The 21,439-nt window shown below is 40.2% G+C and overlaps 3 protein-coding genes across 4 annotated transcripts; 2 read left to right on the top strand and 1 right to left on the bottom strand.

The window, feature by feature from the left end:
* The first annotated feature begins 2,025 nt into the window (after positions 1 to 2,025).
* On the top strand, positions 2,026 to 5,533 carry spr (sepiapterin reductase). The gene is made up of 3 exons (NM_001140274.1): positions 2,026 to 2,527; positions 2,846 to 3,136; positions 3,923 to 5,533. The coding sequence occupies exons 1-3, from the start codon at positions 2,182 to 2,184 to the stop codon at positions 4,111 to 4,113; spliced, it is 828 nt and encodes a 275-aa protein (NP_001133746.1). The 5' UTR covers positions 2,026 to 2,181; the 3' UTR covers positions 4,114 to 5,533.
* Positions 5,534 to 7,051: 1,518 nt separating this feature from the next.
* LOC106563251 (histone-lysine N-methyltransferase Smyd1) lies at positions 7,052 to 16,846 on the top strand. 2 transcript variants are annotated; one of them, XM_014128668.2, is made up of 10 exons: positions 7,055 to 7,296; positions 12,494 to 12,670; positions 12,878 to 13,085; positions 13,314 to 13,444; positions 13,524 to 13,562; positions 14,740 to 14,935; positions 15,650 to 15,742; positions 15,842 to 16,005; positions 16,111 to 16,279; positions 16,428 to 16,846. In XM_014128668.2, the coding sequence occupies exons 1-10, from the start codon at positions 7,163 to 7,165 to the stop codon at positions 16,581 to 16,583; spliced, it is 1,467 nt and encodes a 488-aa protein (XP_013984143.1). In that variant the 5' UTR covers positions 7,055 to 7,162; the 3' UTR covers positions 16,584 to 16,846. The 2 variants fall into 2 exon arrangements, with proteins under 2 accessions (XP_045545951.1, XP_013984143.1); XM_045689995.1 differs by lacking the exon at positions 13,524 to 13,562 and having other exon boundaries at positions 7,052 to 7,296.
* Positions 16,847 to 16,982: 136 nt separating this feature from the next.
* Positions 16,983 to 18,652, bottom strand: LOC106563252 (fatty acid-binding protein, liver-type). The gene is made up of 4 exons (XM_014128669.2): positions 18,524 to 18,652; positions 17,560 to 17,732; positions 17,143 to 17,232; positions 16,983 to 17,072 (listed from the first exon to the last, which is right to left on the bottom strand). Exons 1-4 carry the CDS (start codon positions 18,588 to 18,590, stop codon positions 17,022 to 17,024), a joined length of 381 nt encoding a protein of 126 aa, XP_013984144.1. The 5' UTR covers positions 18,591 to 18,652; the 3' UTR covers positions 16,983 to 17,021.
* Positions 18,653 to 21,439: the final 2,787 nt, after the last annotated feature.

Raw genomic sequence — 21,439 nt, 5'->3', positions numbered from 1 at the left:
GTTGCACAGAACTTCCCCAACATCCCCTCCCAAATTGATATGGAACCTTCAAAAACACATGGAGCAATTGCGAAAAGAAATGGCTGAGGATATACTAAAAATGTCTGGTATGTAATGACATTTAATTCAAAGTAAATGTAAATTCTTTCTTTTTATGTAGTTGTGTGGGACAGCCATATGTTCAGTTCATGCCTATGATTTCAGAGTTCAACAAAGCCAACAACTGCTTCATGTGTGCCACTGATAAACAACCCGGATGTGGCCCAAAGACTGACTGGGTTAGTAACTTTATTTAACATGTTTAGAATCTTTTGACAACAGTGACGGCATGAAAGACAATTTATGATATAACACAATGGATGGCTAATTCGTCATTCAGCATTGATATTTGATATTATTTATAACGTGTTACGCTTTGTTTTGTTTTAGATTGAATGTTTTGCATGCCAACGGTGGTTCCATGTGCTGTAACTAGGAATGAAGACAAAAGAGTTCAACAGAGTAAAGAACACAAACTGGAAGTGCAGTCTTTGTTGCTGAAAATGTATGCTATACCCCATCCACTCTGAAGAGGCTCTGAAATGTACATAAACCAGGGATAAAGAGAAGTTAACACTGTGAAATGTTTCATACTTATTTGAAGTTTCTGACATGTTGGAAAAGATTAAAGCTCTACAATTTGTTTAATTTGTTAATATTACATTTTTATTCATTGATTTACTGGCCACCATTACTGTGGTTACATGTTCAGTATATGTATTGACCAGCAAACCGACTGCAGCCTACCTCACCAGCTCACTCTCCATCCCTGCTTTGGACAATTAATAACATGACTCTGTACTTTGCCCTTTTCCTTTATGGCTGATATTAACGACGAAAGGAGATATTATCTGTCTCTCTCCTATTGTGTACCACTGTTAAATACTGTGGAAAAATAAAAAAAAACAGGGAAAATAAGTACTTAGAACTACCAATTATTATAGATAAATATTAAAGAAAAGGGTAAAGACAACACTGGCCTGAACCCCCTAATTGTCAAACTAATATTAATGTACAACAATATAGAAGATACATGACTAGCGGTTATGCAATATGGGTGTATATCCACTGCATGCTTCTTAGGTGTGTAATTGACATGACCAAGGAGCTATTGCAAATGTGAAACTATGAAAAATGTATGTTAAAATGTGTGATTTTACAGTACACAAACAAAAGTGTGCAATATAGAAGGGTAGTCAGCAGACATTAGGTCACATGATCAAGGAGCTATTGAAATTTTTAATTTTGATAAAATTCATGTAAAACCATGTGAGATGAAAATTGACAAACTAAAGGGCGTGCAATGTGTAGGCCCACTGAGTGGACATTCTGAACCTTGTTTGAAGTCACATGACCAAGGAGCTTTTGAAATTCTACATTTTGAAAAATGTATGTAAAATCTTGTGAGATGGAAATGGACAAACTAAAGGGTGTGCAATATAGAAGCGTAGTCTGTGGACATTCTGAACCTTGTTTGAAGTCCCCAGGTCACATGACCAAGGAGCTATTGAAATTTGAATGTAAAAAAAATGTGTGTTCTTTGTTTACGCTCCCTAACTAATTCAACTAGGAATACAAAATGCTGCTCACATTTCCACATGTTTATTAGCTTTGGAAAGCGAATTAATGTCCAAATCGTGAAAATAAGACCTGTGCAATGTTGTGCGCAATGTTTCCAACATCGTGACACTTATTTGGAGTCTGTGGCTCAAGTGGCTATTGAGGTTTGAAAGCGCGAATATCCGTCGAATATCCAACTTGAAACTGTCTTTACCTCGGTTGTCTTATCTTATATTTTCATTTTTCATTTCCTTAAATAATGTAGCGACCCCAGTTTATAAGCGCGGATATCGCTACAATATGATACATCATTGATAAAAACACATTTTAGCCTGCACAGCCCACATCTAGGCATATAATAAAACATTTGCTTATTAATTTTACAAACTAAATCGCGAATCTGTTTGAACACCATAAAGTGGGCGGGATAAGAGGCGTGCTCATTCTTCATGTTTATTTTTTGGCATCCATATCCGTTCCTCAATCTAATCGATTTGAAACATTTATTTGAAACGGTTCTTTACAAAACTCTGCCAGCCTTTATAAGTAGAAGCTGTACATCTCCGCTCCCATTTCAACAAAATGCAGGCCAATGTTACCTCCAACGTAATTTTACCAGACGCGAAGGACCTAGGGAGAGCGCTGTGCATCATCACCGGGGCGTCCAAAGGATTTGGCCGAACCATAGCGAAAGAGATTTCACTGTTGCTCAAACCGAGGTCGGTGCTTGTTTTGGCGGCTCGTTCCGATGAGAAATTACGGGAACTCCAGGAAAATTTGGCTTCGTCGGATGCGGGCAGGGCAGGGTTGGTAACTCGTTGTGTTGTCGTAGACCTGGGAATGAAAGAAGGGGTGGAAAGTGTCGTCAGGGCGGCGAAAGAGTTTTCCTCCGAGGATATTGACCATTTTATACTGATAAACAATGCTGGTAAATTATTCATCCGCCTGTAACAGGTTACTGACTTCCATACGTCTACTAACTATGACAATTATCTAACAAAAAAAGTGTTCAGTTTATAGATTTTCAAATTAGGTCTCAGGATTTTTACATCTTTAGATACTATTAGATTTGATTAATAAATAAATTAGTATTTGATTGTGCTCATCAAATCTCCCAAAAGTTACAATATAGTCGGACTATACAGCCGAGTCCACACACTGCAATTCAATTATATAATTCAACCGTTGTGTAATCTGACATTTTCCCATTCCTTCCCCCTGCTCCCCTGCTCCCCTCCCCCTCCAGCCTCTCTGGGAGACGTGTCGCGCTATGCCCAGAGTTTCACCAACATGGACGAGGTGGACTCCTACCTGTCACTCAACGTAAGCTCCGCCCTCAGCCTGACAGCCGGCCTGCTGCAGGTGTTTCCACGACGACAGGGGCTGCGGCGCTGTGTTGTCAACGTGAGCTCGCTGTGTGCTCTGCAGCCCCTCCCCTCCTGGGTGCTGTACTGCACAGGCAAGGCAGCCCGAGCAATGATGTTCCGTGTGCTGGCAGAGGAGGAGTCGGACCTCCGCGTACTCAACTATTCCCCAGGTAGCTTTAGGCTTTAAACTCCTGATAAATAAAACAATACACCTCAGGTACACACTCCTGAATTACCTTTATTCCAGTTATAACATTTTTAAAAAGCATATGAAATTGACTTGGTCATCGTTCATGTGTCTGTCAAGAGCCATTCAACCTTAGCCTGGCTGACACGACCCACGTGACTTACAGCGCAGAGTGAGCTGTGACCACACTGGTCTGGAGGCTGTTTGTTAATGCCATATGCGCTCAGAAATTGTGCGACATATTTGATTGGTTTCCTGAAATGTTTTTTTCCCCTCAAATTTTTGGGATTTGAAAATCCAACCATTTTAATGGAAGGGGGTGGTGCCCTGGGGCTGTGTGTGGCTGCTTGTGGGTGTTTGAGTGAGAAAGACAGAGGATAGTCAACCAGTAAAAGCACAGCCCCCTTCATTTGATGCATTGTGCCGAGAACATCATAGCCATTTCAGACTCTGAAGTCAGGAGGACTTCCAGAGTTTGGCGTTAGCCAGACTAATTCAACCTGGCATTGGAGATGAAATTAATCCCTAGGTAGTAAGACTACTGATTTTGAAATAGAGCACTGAATGGACTTATTACGGATGTCTTTGACCTATGAACCTAGCTATGTTACGGTCAGGCCATGGGGTCAATTTCAATTCAGCTGAAATTTACCCTTGAAACGGATTATGACTTTACACATTCTCACGATATTGCAATTTTTGTCATTTCTTACATGACCATCCCGTGACTTGTGACCAAACTAGATCCTGTCTCTCTGTGTTTCTCTAGGTCCCCTGGAGACAGACATGCTGGTGGAGGCCAGGGACTGCACTGCAGACCCAGGCGTGAGGAAGTCCTTCTCAGTCATGCTCTCCCAGGGTCAGATACTCACCTGTGAAGACTCCTGTGCTAAGCTAATGAAGGTGCTGCTGGAGGATGACTACCCCTCCGGAGCACACCTTGATTTCTATGATCTGTAGGGAGAGGGGGGGGGACTAGAAGACACAGTGGGGCTCAGACTGGAGATGAATATTTCTGGTGTAGGTACAATTTTTATAGCCAGAACAACTGGTACTGGTTCAGATTAGTTAGTTTGCTTCAAAGATGGTTTTGGGTTAATAAGATCTGATTCTAAACTGGTTTTTGTGGTGGTAAGGATTAAGTGAACCTTTTACCGAATCAGAAGGAAACATGGAGAGAAGGAAGGTTGAAGATGTTTCCGTCATCCAAAGCCATAGGCCTACTGAAGTTACTGAAAATAATTGCTTTCTTCCTGTCTGCACTTTTATGAATGCCTTTGCTTTTTAAGAGTTGTAGCACTCTACTTGTGGCATTTCATGGAGGTATTGCATATGTTTCAGTGTTGTGGTGAAATCCTGCAGAGCCTTCACCGTGCGCTACCACTTTAACTTCTTCATGATTGGTGGGTTCCCTGTGGGACGGTTGAGGTAATGTAGACTAATGCGATTAGCATGAGGTTGTAATTAACAAGAACATTTCCCAGGACATAGACATATCTGATATTGGCAGAAAGCTTACATTGTTAATTTAACTGCACTGTCCAGTTTACATCAGCTATTACAGTGAAAGAATACCATACGATTGTTTGAGGAGAGTGTAGTTTTGAACATGAAACGTTATTAATAAACAAATTAGGCACATTTGGGCAGTCTTGAAACCATTTATTTTTCAAAACTCTAATGGTTCATTGGATCAGTCTAAAACTTTGCACATACATAGCTGCCATCTTAGTGGCCAAAATCAAAATTGCACCTGGGCTTTAATAATACAATATGGCCTTTCTCTTGCATTTCAAATATGGTACCAACATTTTTTTTTGCTGTATTATCTTTTACCAGATCTAATGTGTTGTTCTCCTACATTCCTTTCACATTTCCACAAACTTCAAAGTGTTTACTTTCAAATGGTACCAAGAAAATGCATTTCCTTGCTTCAGGGCCTGAGCTACAGGCAGTTCGATTTGGGTATGTCATTTTAGGCGTAAGTTGAAAAAAAGAGGTCCGATCCTTAAGAGGTTTTAAGAGCGCACCAGCTATCAAGAAGGAGGAAGTAAATGTTTGTGTGTGAGAGCTCTCGGTTGGCGCGACAGACAAACCAACGGTGTATTGGACAGACAGGCAGACGAGTGCAACTCCAAGCCGGAAGTTAACAGCCAAGACCATTATGTCTCTGTCGCTCTCTCTGTCTGTCGCTCTCCAGTGCTTTATGCTGGAGCGGACTTTTTAGTGTTCAGTGTGGTTGGGAACTGTAAATGCGCTGTTGACATTTTCGTTAAATGGAGTGTGCGTTTGAGTACTGTATATTGCTTATAATTGTTGTATTCTCATGTAACTGTATGGATTGATTTGTGTATTGGCTTAAAATACTTTGGGGACATTTTAAAGGCCTTTTGTATTGAACCACACACCCATTAATGTAACCCACTCCCTTTTCACTCTGTCAGGAATACAGATACTTTTGGAGATGTAGTGTATGTGGACACCCCTTGAAATGAGTGGATTTGGCTATTTCAGCCATACCCGTTGCTGACAGGTGTATAAAATCGAGCACACAGCCATGCAATCTCCATAGACAAACATTGGCAGTAGAATGTCCTGTACTGAAGAGCTCAGTTACTTTCAACGTGGAACCAACAAGTCAGTTCGTAAAATTTTGGCCCTGCCAGAGCTGCCCCGGTCAACTGTAAGTGCTGTTATTATGAAGTGCAAACATCCAAGAGCAACAACGGCTCAACCGCAAAGTGAAAATCATATAAAATAAAATTCCTGCAGTTTATTTTTATGTGGAAACTAATATTATACTCGTTTGACTGCTTACATCACAGTATTCAGTTATTCTGCTGTTATGAACTCAAATGCTTTGTGGTATATGATCTTATATTCACAGATGGTGTTGCATAGTTTCCTACTCAGCTGATCAGTGTTTCGTTTCTGCAGCACCAGACCAGTCAGACCTTTAAGTACAACAGGACAAACAGGGTAAATGCTCTGAGCCACTGTCTCAAGTCTCTCCCATCTTCATCTTCCAAAGAACATTTGCCAGGAGCTACATGCACACGAATCCTATCCTCTTCTCCTCCCCTCACTGCTTTTCTAACTTCTCTTCCCCTCACATCTCTCCCACTGTAAACAGTCTGTCTTCACAAGGCTGTGTAATCCCAGAAGCATCCTCGCTTTGTTTAGGTGGTGTTCTTTCAGAGTATTAATCACCCTGTGAAGTGAAAGGGAAAATATGACCCATGCAGCATATATTCAAAATCTGTCATTGTCAAGTCCTGGTTTGTTGAGACAGGATATTACAGCATTCTATAAATCACGACTTTCAATTAGGTTTTATTGTGTGGTATTAAATAGGGCTATCCTATATAACTACAAATTACAGCACAATGTATTTAATTGCAATTGACCATTCTTCATATATGACAGTCTTGCTGTCCTTGAGATGAATATATTGACAAAAGGGAGGAAGGGACACTGGATGAGAGGAAAGTGTGAACAGCCAATGTGAATGAGCCAGAGACAAAGCAGAGAAGAGCAAACTGCAGACTGTGGTACTGACAGATACGGTAGCTAGAGTGAAAACAAAAGCAACAGAGAGAAGTGTTTGATCAGGCCTCTTCCAAGTCAGTTGCCTCCTACCTCCACAGACAGACAGACACAGCTGCCAGACCAAAATACCACTGGGGCCTGGCCTGAACCAACCCCAAAGAAGGGGAGGACATCCAGGCAGACCCATACAACTCTTCCTCCTATGGAGTAAGCCTTCCCAGGACTTCCACTCTCAAGGCCCTAGACTACCACAGCACCCCCCCCCCCCACACACACACACACACACACACAGACAGATGGTACAGTCCCAGGAAGGCCAGTCTATTTTTGGAGGGCGGGGTCAGGCTGAGGAGAAGGGCAGGTGCTGAACGTTTTTGAAGCGCACTCCAGCCAGCACTACTCCTCCTCCCTCTCTTTTTAACCTCTATCTGTGAGGTGTTCCAGTCTTGTCCACTTGGTAATGAACCTGGATATGGACAACGTAGAGGTGTTTGATGCTGGGGAGAAGGGCAGGGGTCTTAGGACCACCAAAGACCTTTGGGCTGGGGAGGTAGTGTTCGCTGAGCCCAGCTTCGCTGCAGTGGTCTTCGACAGGTAGGGCCCAATGCATGGAGATTTGGGTCATAATGGCAAAATCTCTCAGTGGCATGCACACATCCATTATTTATCAGCAATAAAGCCAAATTGAATGCACAAATGATACCTACATGGTTCCTGTATCAATGCATATCTTTAACAATTTGAGATTGTGGATCTTTTTATTAAAAAGAATATCCATTCTGCTATGTCTTTGACGGGTAGGGCCTGATTCATGGTGGCCATGTATAGTATTGGTATCTCTTAGTGGAATGAGCATATAGTTACTCCTCAGGTGCTGGGTTAAAAAGGTTACCTGCTGTTCGAGTATTAATGTAATTAATTTTAATATCTGTTTAATATTACAACCAAACAAAAGATTCTTGAAATAAATGGTAGTTCAGTTTGTCCAAAACTTCACATCCTGTTGTTTAAATGCTTGCAAATGCGTTTGTTGACACTTTCAGTAATGTGCTACTCATATACAGTAAAGTGATGTCATACTGTGTGTCCTTTGCCTCCAGGAGTGCAAGATTCATGATTCAGCATTATTCTTCCCAAAATCGTGGCTTTTCACACAGAAAAACGTTAGCATTAGTGCGGATTGTTCAGCTCATCGTGTTAACTTGTATGATTTGAGAGGTCCTCAGCATTGGGTTCAATGTTGGGTATAGTGTAGTAGGTGCCCAAGCTTTGTAAATCAACATGGAGCTAGTGCAAAGGACGTCACGCTGCTTGCTTAGAGAGTACCACTTCATCCGATTCAGCCCACACCTGACGCAAACTCGGGACCCCTGCCTTGCTAGCACACGTGACCGCCCTCCTGAAGCGTCTTACCAGTCAGCGCCACGCGAAACGCTAGATATTCGCAGGTGCCGGCCGAGGAGTAAGTTTCACACATCCACATATGTTACACTAGATCATAAAAAGAATCCTATGTTCTTACCAGGCAGGATTCACTCACTGTCAAGGTTCTGTCACTGGCAATGTTTTTGGTCCAGCCCGGAACCTTTTGATGGTTAAATAGCAGGCTGTAAAAAAATAAAAAAGCACCTGTGTTCCTTAGGACCATGTGGTCACCGCGAAACCAGCAGGCGGGCTGTTTGACTTTGCACCCACAGGTTTATATAGCCAGTGGGGCACGTTGAATTTGTTTTCGCGCATGACTCGTTAGAAGGGGCTTTGACAAAACCGCACAAAATGACTGGCGGAAATGATTTGAATGCATTTGTGATATTCTTCCTATTAATTTGGCTCCAGCCTTAAAAATGCTTGGAATTTTTATTTTACCTTTATTTAACCAGGTAGGCTAGTTGAGAACAAGTTCTCATTTACAACTGCGACCTGGCAAATATTAGCAATTATGACTCAATTCCTGAACGCTAAGAGTGCAGCATAAGCAGGCATATCTGTGACCAGCATTCCAGCAAATATAGAGACCGTGACCTCACGACACACACACTCATATACACATAAAAACAGAGTGCACTGAACTGAAAGTGTGGTCTTATTCAGTGACCATCCAACTGTACAGTAGTAGATGGAGGTTTAACAAGATTATACAGTGTATCATTGTAATACCTGTTTGTTGCTTATCTACAACCACCAAAGTGCCATATACTTTCCCCCCTGCCCAACCACGTCTTACTAAACAGCAGATGTACAGGGGCTTTGCTAGGATTTGAGGGGAAAAAATGAATTTTAACAGCCAAATGCATCACGATCTACTAAGAATGAAAAGCCAATACCATATAAATACAACACATTCAGATAACTCAGTAGCTACTGTGGATTTCTACTCTGGAACACATACATCTACAGCTTATTGCGAAAAACCTCCATACCACTCAACAACTTCAAACAAACTCTGACCTGGTCAATGAGCCAAACTGCTTAAAGAAAATATAATAATCCAATGACTCAGTTCACTTTCAAAGGAGAGATGTGGCAGACCTTCACAATGTCGAAGTACAGTGCATTCCACTGAAAACATGCATTTCGGTACTGTATTTACTCCAATATTAACACATTTGTTTTAAAATAGGGTTATCATTGACCATCACACTATTTTGTTTTCTATTTTAGGACCTTAGGCGTATCGGAAACAAATCTGTCCAAATTATTTTATGATTCTTTTGAATCTGGCCTTATAAATAACACACAGATGTCAAATCAGGTAATGCTGAATTTAAATCTGAATTAAATATGCTTTCAAGTGATTGAAATGTATCAGACAGGTATTGGAAAATTCAGGAAAGCAGAAGGAAGATCAACAGGCAGTCATTTCATATTTCTTAGAAAAGAAGATCACATGTGTTCTTGAAGCTTTTCAGCATGCCAACAATCAGTGCAGGCATTAACAAACGAGTTATTTCTTATTAGACACACTCCCAGACACCCATGGGATAAACTGTTTACACACACACACACACAAGCCCATAGCTTGTCTTCAAGGTGTAGCAGTTTATTTTAAGCAACCGCTGTTAAGTATTATGATGTTTTTGGCATTGCTGTGTCACTTACACATATTTCTAGACCTATGCTAAAACTTTTTGCAGACCTAGGAAAAAAAATGTTCTAGAGGGTCTAGCCTACACAGTAATGTCCAGAGCAGTAGGACATGTTTATCCAGGAATATTGAATGTGTGCCACAAATGTTCTATTTTTATATACAAAAACATACTGTACTCACCGGCCTTCACCTTAAGGCAAAGTTCAGAGATCGATGAAGTTGTGTACAACATGCATGTTCAGAAAGTAGGTTTGAATGCTGCTAGATTATTATATATTTTTTTAGGAAGTCTAGCCTTGTGTATAGTGTGATTTTTTTACTTTAGAAATGGGATCTCGGGTACCGGTTTGTTGGCACATCAGAGGGAGTGAAAGCTGGGACCAGTCAGGTGTCTGTCTACATGGGCGTTTTAAGAATATTGTTGTTGAGGGGACATTTTGAGCCCCCACCCCACCCCCAAAGGGCACATTTTTCACCAGACAGTTGCTATGATTATGTTTATCCAACAATTGAAAATATGTATTTCATATACATTTTTAATTTTAGGAATTTATTCAATATATAGGCTATATAAAGTGGGGGCCCCTAGGCAGCTGGGGTCTGTTTTAATTGAAAACTATGAAACTACAGGCACAATCACAAAGAGAATTACAGTACGCATTGTTTTAAGGTAACTTTGTTGTTGTCCACATTGTTTAAATATTTTGATGTGTGCTTGATGTTCAACCGTCATGGGTAGAGTAAGTCATGTACTCAGTTTGTTTACTGAACAATTAAGGGCCTTACTTTATAATAAGTCAACAGAAATATAGGCTAGTTCTCATATGACTAGTAGACCAAGACCTTTCACCATAAATAGCTAAAGTTCTCCCAGCTATGGATGAGGCTAATAGCTTAGCCACCGAACCCCACATAAATAAATAAAATATATTATATATATAAATAAATAAAATATATTATATATATAAATAAATAAAATATATTATATATATAAATAAATAAAATATATTATATATATAAATAAATTATATAAATAAATAAAATATATATATAAATAAATTATATTATATAAATAAATTATATATATAAATAAATAAATTATATATATAAATAAAATATATTATATAAATAAAATATATTATATAAATAAAATATATTATATTATATAAATAAATTATATTATATAAATAAATTATATTATATAAATAAATTATATATATAAATAAATAAATTATATAAATAAATAAAATTATATATATAAATAAAAAATTATATAAATAAATAAATTATATTATATAAATATTCCTCTGTTTAATAAATATATATATATAAAATAAATAAATTATATATATAAATAAATAAATTATATTTATAAATAAATAAATTATATTATATAAATAAATAAATTATATTATATAAATAAATTATATTATATAAATAAATTATATTATATAAATAAATATATTATATTAAATAAATAAATTATATATATATATATATATATATTATATTAAATAAATAAATTATATATATATATATATATATATATATATATATATATATATAAATAAATAAATAATTATATAAATAAATAAATTATATTATATAAATAAATTATATATATAAATAAATAAAATATTATATATATATATATATATATATATATATATATATATATATATATATATATATATATATATATAAATAAATAAAATATTTGTTTATATATTTAAAAAAAATGTGGGGATATGTTTTGTGATGAGTTTGCCAATGTTTGAGCGGCTTTGCATGTCTAAAAGCCGACCTAAATGTTTTAGACTGACATTTTACAATAGTAATGGGATTTTATGTTTATATATACATATTATATTATATTATATATATATTATATATATATTAAACCAGCAGGTGGAGCTCGACAAGTACATGGAATGACAGTGGAAACATTCTCAGATGAAGTACAAACAGAGTTTTAGAGAGAGAGAGAGAGAGAGAGAGAAGAGGAGAGATGAAGTAGAGAGAGGCGTGTGGAAAGTGTGTGGAGAATGTCATCATGTTTCTGTAATGTCATCTCAGAATAGCCCATTACGTAAATATATCACAAGTAATACGAGCCAATATTTTTGGGATATGTATGATGACACTGAAAAAGGGTGAGGGGAAACAAGAGGATAGCCAGGAAAGACCTATAGAAAAAAAGGAAAGAGGACATATGATGAGGTAAGGAGTAACGACTTAGAGATTTAAATGCTGACACAGAACAGGTCCTATTCTTTACTGATAAGGTACAGAAATGGCTCCCCACTCAGTTTGATGAGAGCTCGTCGTTCATCCCTAAAAGCCTACTCTTCAGCACACCAACATATCCCTGGTATTTGCCTCTCCAACCTGCTGGCTTCACACACTACCATGGCCATCTAATCAACCCCAGTTTCAAATGGACACAATCACTGGCTTTGAGACCCACCACAGTGAAAATAGCTAGCTAAATAAATCCACTCCATTATCAGTCCATGATATCATCCACTGGTTATTGCCTTGCTTTGTTCATATCTAGCCCATATGAATATGATAGTTAAAGTAACAAGGATAGGAGGGAGCATGAGACTGCAACAGGGTTTGACTACAAGAGTGCCAGGGGGCTGGGCAACCCCATAAGGAATCATGACCTCTAACCCTTGACCTCCCTTACCCTTCCCCCAGTCTGTCTCAGCAGGTGTGCCATAGCTGCTTCCGTCACCAGGCCAACCTGCACCGCTGCGCCCAGTGTAAATTCGCCCACTACTGTGACCGAACCTGCCAGACTGCATGCTGGGATGAGCACAAGCAGGAGTGTGCCGCCATCAAGAAGTACGAAAAGGCCCCTAATGAGAATGTACGGTAAGGAGGCAAGGAGGGAGAGGGTGAAGGGAGGGAGAGGAGAAAGAGAGAGTTAAAGAAGAGAGGAGGTGGGGAAAAGGGAGTAGGAGGAGAATGGAGGGAAAGGGTAAGTGGAAGAAATACCAGGGTGGGTTGTTGTCAATGCCTTGGCAAGTTGATATAACCCTATAATGCTAATTAATGGTAAATCTCCCTGTTCCTCTCCAGTCTTAGTGCCCGTGTGCTGTGGCGCATACAGAAGGACACAGGCATCGTGTCGGACGGCCAACTGACTTCTGTGGACCAGCTGGAGGACCACGTGGCCGACATGCTCGCTGATGACTTCAAAGAGCTCAAGATCGACATACAAAACTTCCTGGACTACTGTCCCAAAACCAGGCATGGCAAGGAGTACATCTCACACATCTTTGGCATAGTACGTATCACTGAGTTAGTCATCTTACCATCCAGTTCTCTCAAACTTTGGCACAGTACATACAAGATCACTGGTTAATCTATTATGACTATAGTATGTGTTATTTTACTCTATGTACTGTGAAGTATTGTCATCATTAACCTTGGTCTCTCCCTCTATCATTCTCTCTCTCTTCACTTCGTTTCTGGCATTCCATCTGTCCCTCTCCCTCACTCCATCCATCTGTAGATCAAGTGTAATGGCTTTACTCTGAGTGACCAGAGGGGTCTGCAGGCAGTGGGAGTGGGTCTGTTCCCTAACCTGTGTCTGGTCAACCATGACTGCTGGCCCAACTGTACTGTCATCCTGAACCATGGCAAGTATGTATCCCGAGAGAGAAAGATAAAGAGTGAGATTTATGTGATTTGTAAACTTTATGACTGCCATCTTCTCTTCCAGTCAGTCAGCTCTGAACACAGCCTACCACTCTAAAAGGAGGTGGGTCTGCCTGCCTGCTTTGAGCTAACGTCTAACCTTTGAACCTTGAACATCCGATCCTCAAAGATCTCTTTAACACCTGTTATAAACCTCTATCACTGGATGATAGTGAGGAAGTAAAAACAGAACTGTACCAAATTACACTCAGGCATTCTAATCTAACCTTGACATTGATGTGATTTTCCATATATTTCTCATTTTTTTCTTTAGCAGTAGCCTACAGGACTATTTTGCTCAGTGAACAAGATCAAAAGAGTAATTATCATAAGTCTCAAATTTAACCCCTAGGAGGGAAAAACTAAATATTATGAAACTCAACAAATTGGGTCTGTCTAACTAAAACGTAGAGCATGGTTTGTTTAGCTCCCAGTAGGACTGAATTGCTGTCCTGCTTGGGGCTTTGTTGAGTGTCTATTGTGAGAGACTGAAATCAAACAGTCATCTACCTTAATATTACTTCAAAACATCCCATCATAACAAGAATGCTTTTTTTTAATTTTTTTACTTTTAGACTGCCTGCATTGTGGTGATGACCTGAGATGTGTTTTTGGTCATCTGTCAGTGCAAAATCCCCAACTGCTTTGATAGAATGTTTCTTCAAGTTGAGGGAAATGGAAACCCCCACTGTCTCTGCAAGCTAGCTGTTGATGTTTCTCTAAAGCTTCATTTATTGCTCATCAGGAGCCAACAGTCCAAGAAGTTATTGAACTCTGAACGATCAATATAACCTTCTCTGAACTTTGAGCAGCCAGGACTATCCAATCAGTGATGTTTATGTTTGCTGACTGGCAAATGAAGGTTTCACAGTTTCCTATCTCATAGACCCAAAATGCTGCCAGGTACCTGGCAAACTATGTCAATGCAATAGCTTTCCTGCACTTTTGCTATCGTAGCAATTGAGATGGAACATTTGTAGGATGGCTTGAACTCAGTCACAGCCCTACCCTAACAGGGAAAGCACACTACCACCTGTGCCATAAAGGTCCAAAGACCTCCTAGGGGCTACACTACCCCTTTACCCTCCGCTATGGTTACTCCCATGACATCACACTACAGCATCCCGCTTATCAACTTCTCTAGGGCCTGTTCTATGGCCCAGCATGTGACATTTAGAGCTGAACCTAGAGCAGCCGGTACACTAAAGCCCAGGGCTAACCATGCCGCCCTGCTCCCCCAGGATCGAGCTGCGTGCATTGAGTAAGATTGCTGAGAACGAGGAGCTGACGGTGGGCTACGTGGACTTCCTGAATGTGTCAACAGACCGCCAGCGCGCCCTGAAGCATCAGTACCACTTTGACTGTACATGTAAAAGCTGCAGTGAGCACCTCAAGGATGACCTAAAGATGGCTGCCAAGGAGACCGACGGAAACAAGGTGGGGAAAGTAGTGGCGGGTTAAGGACAGGGTTGGTGTCAATTCCTTCCATTCCAAACAATGGGGTTCTGGGTCCCTGGACCCTGCCATACCCAGACTCACGTTGGGCACGTAACTCTAGCATGCAGATGGGTACCTCTCAGCTGATGCATCAGAAGCACCTTTTAAAATTATCATACCTCTGAGGGCCCAGGGGCCTTAAACACTTCAGCCTAGTTACTATTCAGTTGAGTCTAGTTCCATGCTTCCCCTCAACTTAATCGTGCCTCGCATGATCCCCACTCTAAACATCAGCTGAGACCATAAAACAAAATACATGTAGCAGTTGATAAATCAAGTTATTCTGGTTATCTGTGATTTGGTCACCTGATGCTGAATTCCAATTGATTGTCTGAGACATTGCTAAATCCTATGACTAACTCCCTCAGCACATGGCCATGTCTTTAGACACGGGTCAACGACATGGATATACGTTATATATCCATGTATAGGCATTGACTTGGAGCAAATTGCCGATTAGGTCACCAGGTGCGTCACTACTTACTGGACCAACACGTTAAGCAACATGTCCTTCAATGAAACAGAGTTGTGGATGTCACTTGTAGTGCATTTGTCATGAGCTTTATTTTACTGTCAATGATAGTTTGTGAATGTGGGGCTGTGCATGTTCCCTAAATAGTTCTACACTAACACTTGTTCAAACTATTCTCTCAGCCCTCTGATGAGCTGGTAAAGGAGGTACAGGAGTTCAGTTTGGAGTGCTTGGCCAAGGTTGAGGCAGCTCGCACTGCTGGTGACTTCCACGAGGTAACAAGCCCATCCTTTACCATTAGGAACGGCATTGGAGCTTGATAAATAACCACCTTTCTCTTGCCCATATAACTCACTCTATTTTACCCGCCAAAGGTTGTGAAGCTGTGTCGTGAGTGTCTAGACAAACAGGAGCCTGTGTTGGGTAATACACACCTGTACCACCTGCGTATGCTGAGTACAGCCAGTGAGGCACTGTCCTACCTGCAGTTCTTCTCAGAGGCTGCAGAATATGCAGGCAGACTGGTGGAGGGCTACATGTGAGTGACAGGAAAGGGGACCAATGTGCCCATAAGATTAGCATGTCTATCATTGAAAGGAATGTGATTTCACTTAGCCTTACCTAATCTTTATCCCCTGAGCAGGAAGTTGTACCACCCCAATAATGCCCATTTGGGCATGGCCACCATGCGTGCTGGTGTGACCCACTGGCACGCAGGGCTCATCAAGGTTGGCCATGAAATGATCTGCAAGGCCTACGCCATCCTCATGGTCACCCACGGACCCAACCACGCCATTACCAAGGACCTTGAGGTACCAAATACCTTGTCATTTAACTTTTGGAATTAAAGGCAGCCCTGTTCAGTAGAGCACAATGTTAAATTAAAAAGAAATGTGTAGAATGTCAGGTAGTGTTACCTCAATCGCTACCAGACTTTTGACCCCTGACTTTGTTTCCTAGTCAATGCGTATGCAGACTGAGATGGAGCTGAGGATTTTCAAGCAGAATGAGCATGTCTACCACAGCATGAGAGAGGCTGCCCTGCAGAACAAGCCCATGGCTGAAGCAATCAGTGTTGATGACAACATAAAGGCCCTCAGCCACAAGCATTTTTAGACACTGCATTTCAAGGGTATGAGAGTAGTCACCAAATCTACCCAAAAGTATCACTGTTCTCACATTGAAAGTGGGTTACACAAGTTTTGCAACAGCTAGATATTCTGTTAAGTAAGTAGTGAAGTTCGTGCTTTTAACATTGAGATTGCCATCTGTATGAACTACAATATGAGGCCTCATCTTCATCTGTAAGGCTCAAAGTACCTGTGAAATCATTATTGCTCCCACCTTCATGCTAGTAAACATTGAATCAGTGTACCAACCATGTGCTTAAGTACCATGTGAAATATTGAACATAAGACGTAAGTGAATAATTGATAGTGTCATCTAGTGCTATATACTGCAGCTCTACCAAGCAAAGCTACAGATAAATTTTATAGACAAACCACAAAGTCAAAATACATTTTCTTCATTTATTCAAAGAGGGTTGAGAGATCCCTAGATGCGTTTGCTTATCCTCTTGTAGACGATGGGGCCCAGCGTCATTGTCTGGAAAGGTGCACAGATTAGGGTCTACAGCAGTTACATTTGTTTACAGTTCCAACAACCACATACTTACAGCGATTATGGTGTCCCCATTGAATTCAGTGACCGAATCAATGCCCTTCAATGAGACCATTAGCTTGTTCCCAACCAGATTCACCGTAGACTGGGAAGGATAGAGGAGTCAGTGCATGACATACCATGTAGGAGTAAAACTACATCAAGTTACTGCACTACATCTTGTCATAAGTAGGTTTAACACAAACCATAAAATTAAACAGCTGATGTTGGGAGAGAAACAAGACTTTTTCACAAGCACTAAGGAAACAGTTTATCATTTGCAAAAGTTGAACTGGAAAAGTGGCTGCATACTTTGGCCCTCAAGTACCATAATAGCCCACCCATGTCATTTTAACTCAAATACAAGTTAACCAATGTTCAGGTGTTCCCACAAGGCCAAGTAATTGCAGGCATGTCTGGTTGACCAACTCACCTTTATCTTCTCTCCAGTCAAAGTCTCGAGCTCAGCCTCCTGGCCGACTGTGAACGAGTTGACTATGACCTTGGTGCCCGTGGTCACGGTCACTTTGAAGTGGTCTCCATTCTGCTCAATCTCCGACAAGCTCTTGATGTCCTTGCCCTTCTGGATGAGATCATCTGGCAAACCTAAGTGTTGAGGAAGAACATGTTAAAAGGGGTTGGCAGTACACATTGAACTATATACAAACTATTATTTAAAACTTAGTACATTTTACTTTTCAGCCTATAGCCGTTCACAATGGTGTGCAGGTTCCCTTTGGATTACACATCCATGCTTTTCAATTTGGAAATTTGTAGTCAAGACAACATCTTTAGATTTAAGAATAACCATAGCTGAGGAGCACCATAGTTATGAGAAAGCCAACTGACCAAGCAGTATTTTTGGGTGCAGTTTTTGGGTGCAGATTATGCTATTGGTTACAAATAACCATTGCACAGATGACCTTCTGAGCTGCATGTGGGTCATGGACATCAGTACCATAAAGTATGGCACTTTAAGTGCAATATCCTAGGGCCATCAAACTATTAAGGAAAAGGTTTAAGTTGCAGCAGAATTTGCTGTAAATAAAGCAAATGCCAAATTCTCTCAAATTGAGCTGTAATAAGACTAATTCCAGAACATTACATCTTGATTGCTTACAAATTACAAAGACTTAAATGGCAACTGTATAGAGTTTTGGGGTGTTCAATGTAAGTTAACTGACCAACTATGACAGCCCACTCTAAATATTGTTTTGCCAATTTATATTGTTGATGTTCTGTTGAAACAGTCAGAAATTGGCTTATCACTAAGTGTGACAGTGGAAATTGAGAAGATAGTACCACAGAACAAAATACTGACTGTTTGCACATTCATAAGAGGCTGTTTTATACAGTCTATGACAAGAGCATAGCCCTACTAATAGTTTGTTACTTACCAATTGCCTTCATGAAAGGCTCAAAATTCTCCTGAGACTCAAGCTGATATTTCCCAGTGAAGGCCATCGTGAACTTAAGAGCGGGTGGAATGTAGGAGAGACCCTTCTACCTTTATATACCAAAGACTGGGGTAATTATTAACCAACAGATAGATACATCAGGTGACTTAATTATTACGTGGCCATCAGGTGACTTAATTACAACGTGGCTTCAGGTGAGCTCATCAATTGTGAAACGCGTGAGCGACAATTAGCTGGTTCTCCCACAGCTGCAATCGGGGGACTTCAATCAACTTCAACTATGCCGACGATAGTTTCAAGCTAATTTGGAAAACATTTATTGGTAAGGGCGAATTAGGCCTATCACTTGGCCTATGACTGATTCACCGAGAGTCATTATCCTTGACTGTGTGCGTATCAGATCTACCTTTGAAACGTCCACTGTATATAATTTGAATAATGGCAAAAAAACATATAGTGAAAAATATCAGCTGGGGCACACCCAAAACAGTAGATGTGCTGGCGAGTAAACTGTAATAGGTTATAAAAAAAGAGTCACACGCTCCCAGTAATTTACTGGGTTAACCCAGTGTTTAATTTATGCAGGAGCTCACCGGACCCGAGTACCTTCACCTCAAATGTTTTGCTCCATTTACCCTTAGAAAATATTAGCTCAAAAGGATTGTGGAGCTCGTGTACCTAAATGTAAACATTACCGGCACCTAAAATGAGTACTGGCGCCTATTTCATTCCAAGTCAAGCACTGACTCTTAATTGTAAAGTCCCCATATTTGTTTTAATTCAATTCAGTCTGGTATGAGACCGGTAACCCCTTTCTACAAAAGCAGGGTGTTTGCGGAAAACTGAGTATATTGGCTATTGATCAGTGCCGTCTCGTCTTACTACAATATATGGGCATACACATTTATAAGGGCAGGCCGAGCCAATGACCTCATTTCAAGATGGCTGCTACCTACATTCCGGTTAGCGTTGTGAAGCATAAACGAAATAAACACGGAGTAAGTTGGTACACACCGAAAGCCAGGACTCCACAGATCATGTGGATATCTTATTTGTCTGCCTGTGACTTACCGTTATCGATCACCAGACCCGAGAGTCAAAATGTTTATTTTACACAACTTCTTCAGCAAACATCTTACACAAGGTAAACTTCGATTTGGTCCGTGTTTCAGCTATAGCTACATGGGGGTTATCAAAATAATCGTTAGGTTGGTAGGAACAAATCTAGTTACAAATCTAGCCTATTGCCAATGTTATCTGATGTATGACCTAATTGCATCATCGAATGTCCACCAAGTGACTCTTTGCGCATTAAAAATACGTTGTTACCTACTTACGCGCTGTCTGCATCCATATCCCCTGTATGTCCCCAGACACCACCACAATGTTTGAGAGAGGTTGGTGTTGTTAACACCACCACAATGTTTGTGAGGTTTTATATGGTAGAAATTAGTGATTGGTCAACAAGCTTATTTGACATGTGAATTAGTGTTATTTGACACGCAAAGACCCAAACGGCGTTCCATAGTATGAGAATGAAACGACTGAACAAATGAACAACGAAACAACACATGACTATGTTTAACTAGTAATGGGGCCATATGTAAATGCAAACAAAATAACTTTTTGGTCAGGTGTGTGTGTGTGTGTGTGTGTGTGTAAGGCAAAGTAGTTAGAAAAAAATCTTAATTACAATGACGGCCAAACCAGGACGACGCTGGGCCAATTGTGCGCCTCCCTATTGGACTCCCAATCAAGGCCAGATGTGATACAGCCTGGATTCGAACCAGGGACTGTAGTGACGCCTCTTGCACTGAGATGCAGTGCCTTAGACTGCAGCGCCTGTGTGTGTGTGTTAAGAATTCTAGTACAGTTAAAAGGTCGCTAAAAAATGTAATATCGGGATATTACATTTTTGGCCGATTACTGATATCCGATATTTTCCTTGCCCCCCAAAAAACGATCCCGATATTACATTTTTTAGCGAGCTTTTAACTATTTAACTGTACTAGAATGCTTAACACACACACAATAGGCTGACTGGGGAGGTTTTCACACAGTCACATTCCCGCGATAAGAGTTACAACACTAATATTTGCCTAAAGTCTTCACATTTGTTCTGTGTGTGTCACAAAGTAGACTGATACCCCATTTCATTGCTTCACATTCCAACCTAATTTAACATTATCTAGTCTAAATATGGCATGATTCCACGAATTGTAACCTTCTGCATTGCTTTCAAAGACATACTTTTATTTTGAAGGCAAACTGCAAATTCCACTATTGTGCCTAATCCTTATTGTGGCTAGCTTCATAACACGGTCTGGTTGAGCCTCACTAGCCAGATGAAGCTAGCTGGCTGCTTATAACGTTAGCTTTGGGCAACAGGGTTAAGTAGCTGGCTAGCTATTTATTTTCATGAACTTAAGTTAAATTTCAACAAGTGGCTACCTAGCTAATACTTACAAGGAATTTCCTAAATCATAATGAAAATGACTGCAGTTTCTACTGGTCATTGTTTTCAGGCTGGTTGTATTGGTGCTAGCTAGGTACCAAGCTAAAGCTAGCTACCCCAGAAGTGCGGTCTAACAAATAATGCTTTATTACCAACGTGGTATTGTAAACACATCGTTCGTGGCCGGCGTTTGCTTGTTTGCAGACTTTTTTTGTACAGCTTTGACAGTGCTACTGATAATAGTGGTGGCGCTTTGCTTGCGCGTGCAAATTCAGAACACAGTTCTATTATAGAATGTTGTGTGTTATTTGACGTGTAAAATTAAAAGCTTATTCAACGTGTCAAATGGTGTTATTTGACGTGTAGCTTTTTTGACACGCAAATACCCAAACGGCGTTCCATATGTCGAGAAGCTAATAGCAGTGACGCTATTACTGTGT

The sequence above is a fragment of the Salmo salar genome, chromosome ssa11 (genome assembly GCF_905237065.1).
Source record: "Salmo salar chromosome ssa11, Ssal_v3.1, whole genome shotgun sequence".
NCBI lineage: Eukaryota > Metazoa > Chordata > Actinopteri > Salmoniformes > Salmonidae > Salmo > Salmo salar.
Note: the sequence above shows the minus strand (reverse complement) of the source record. Positions and strands in the feature narration are given on the sequence as shown.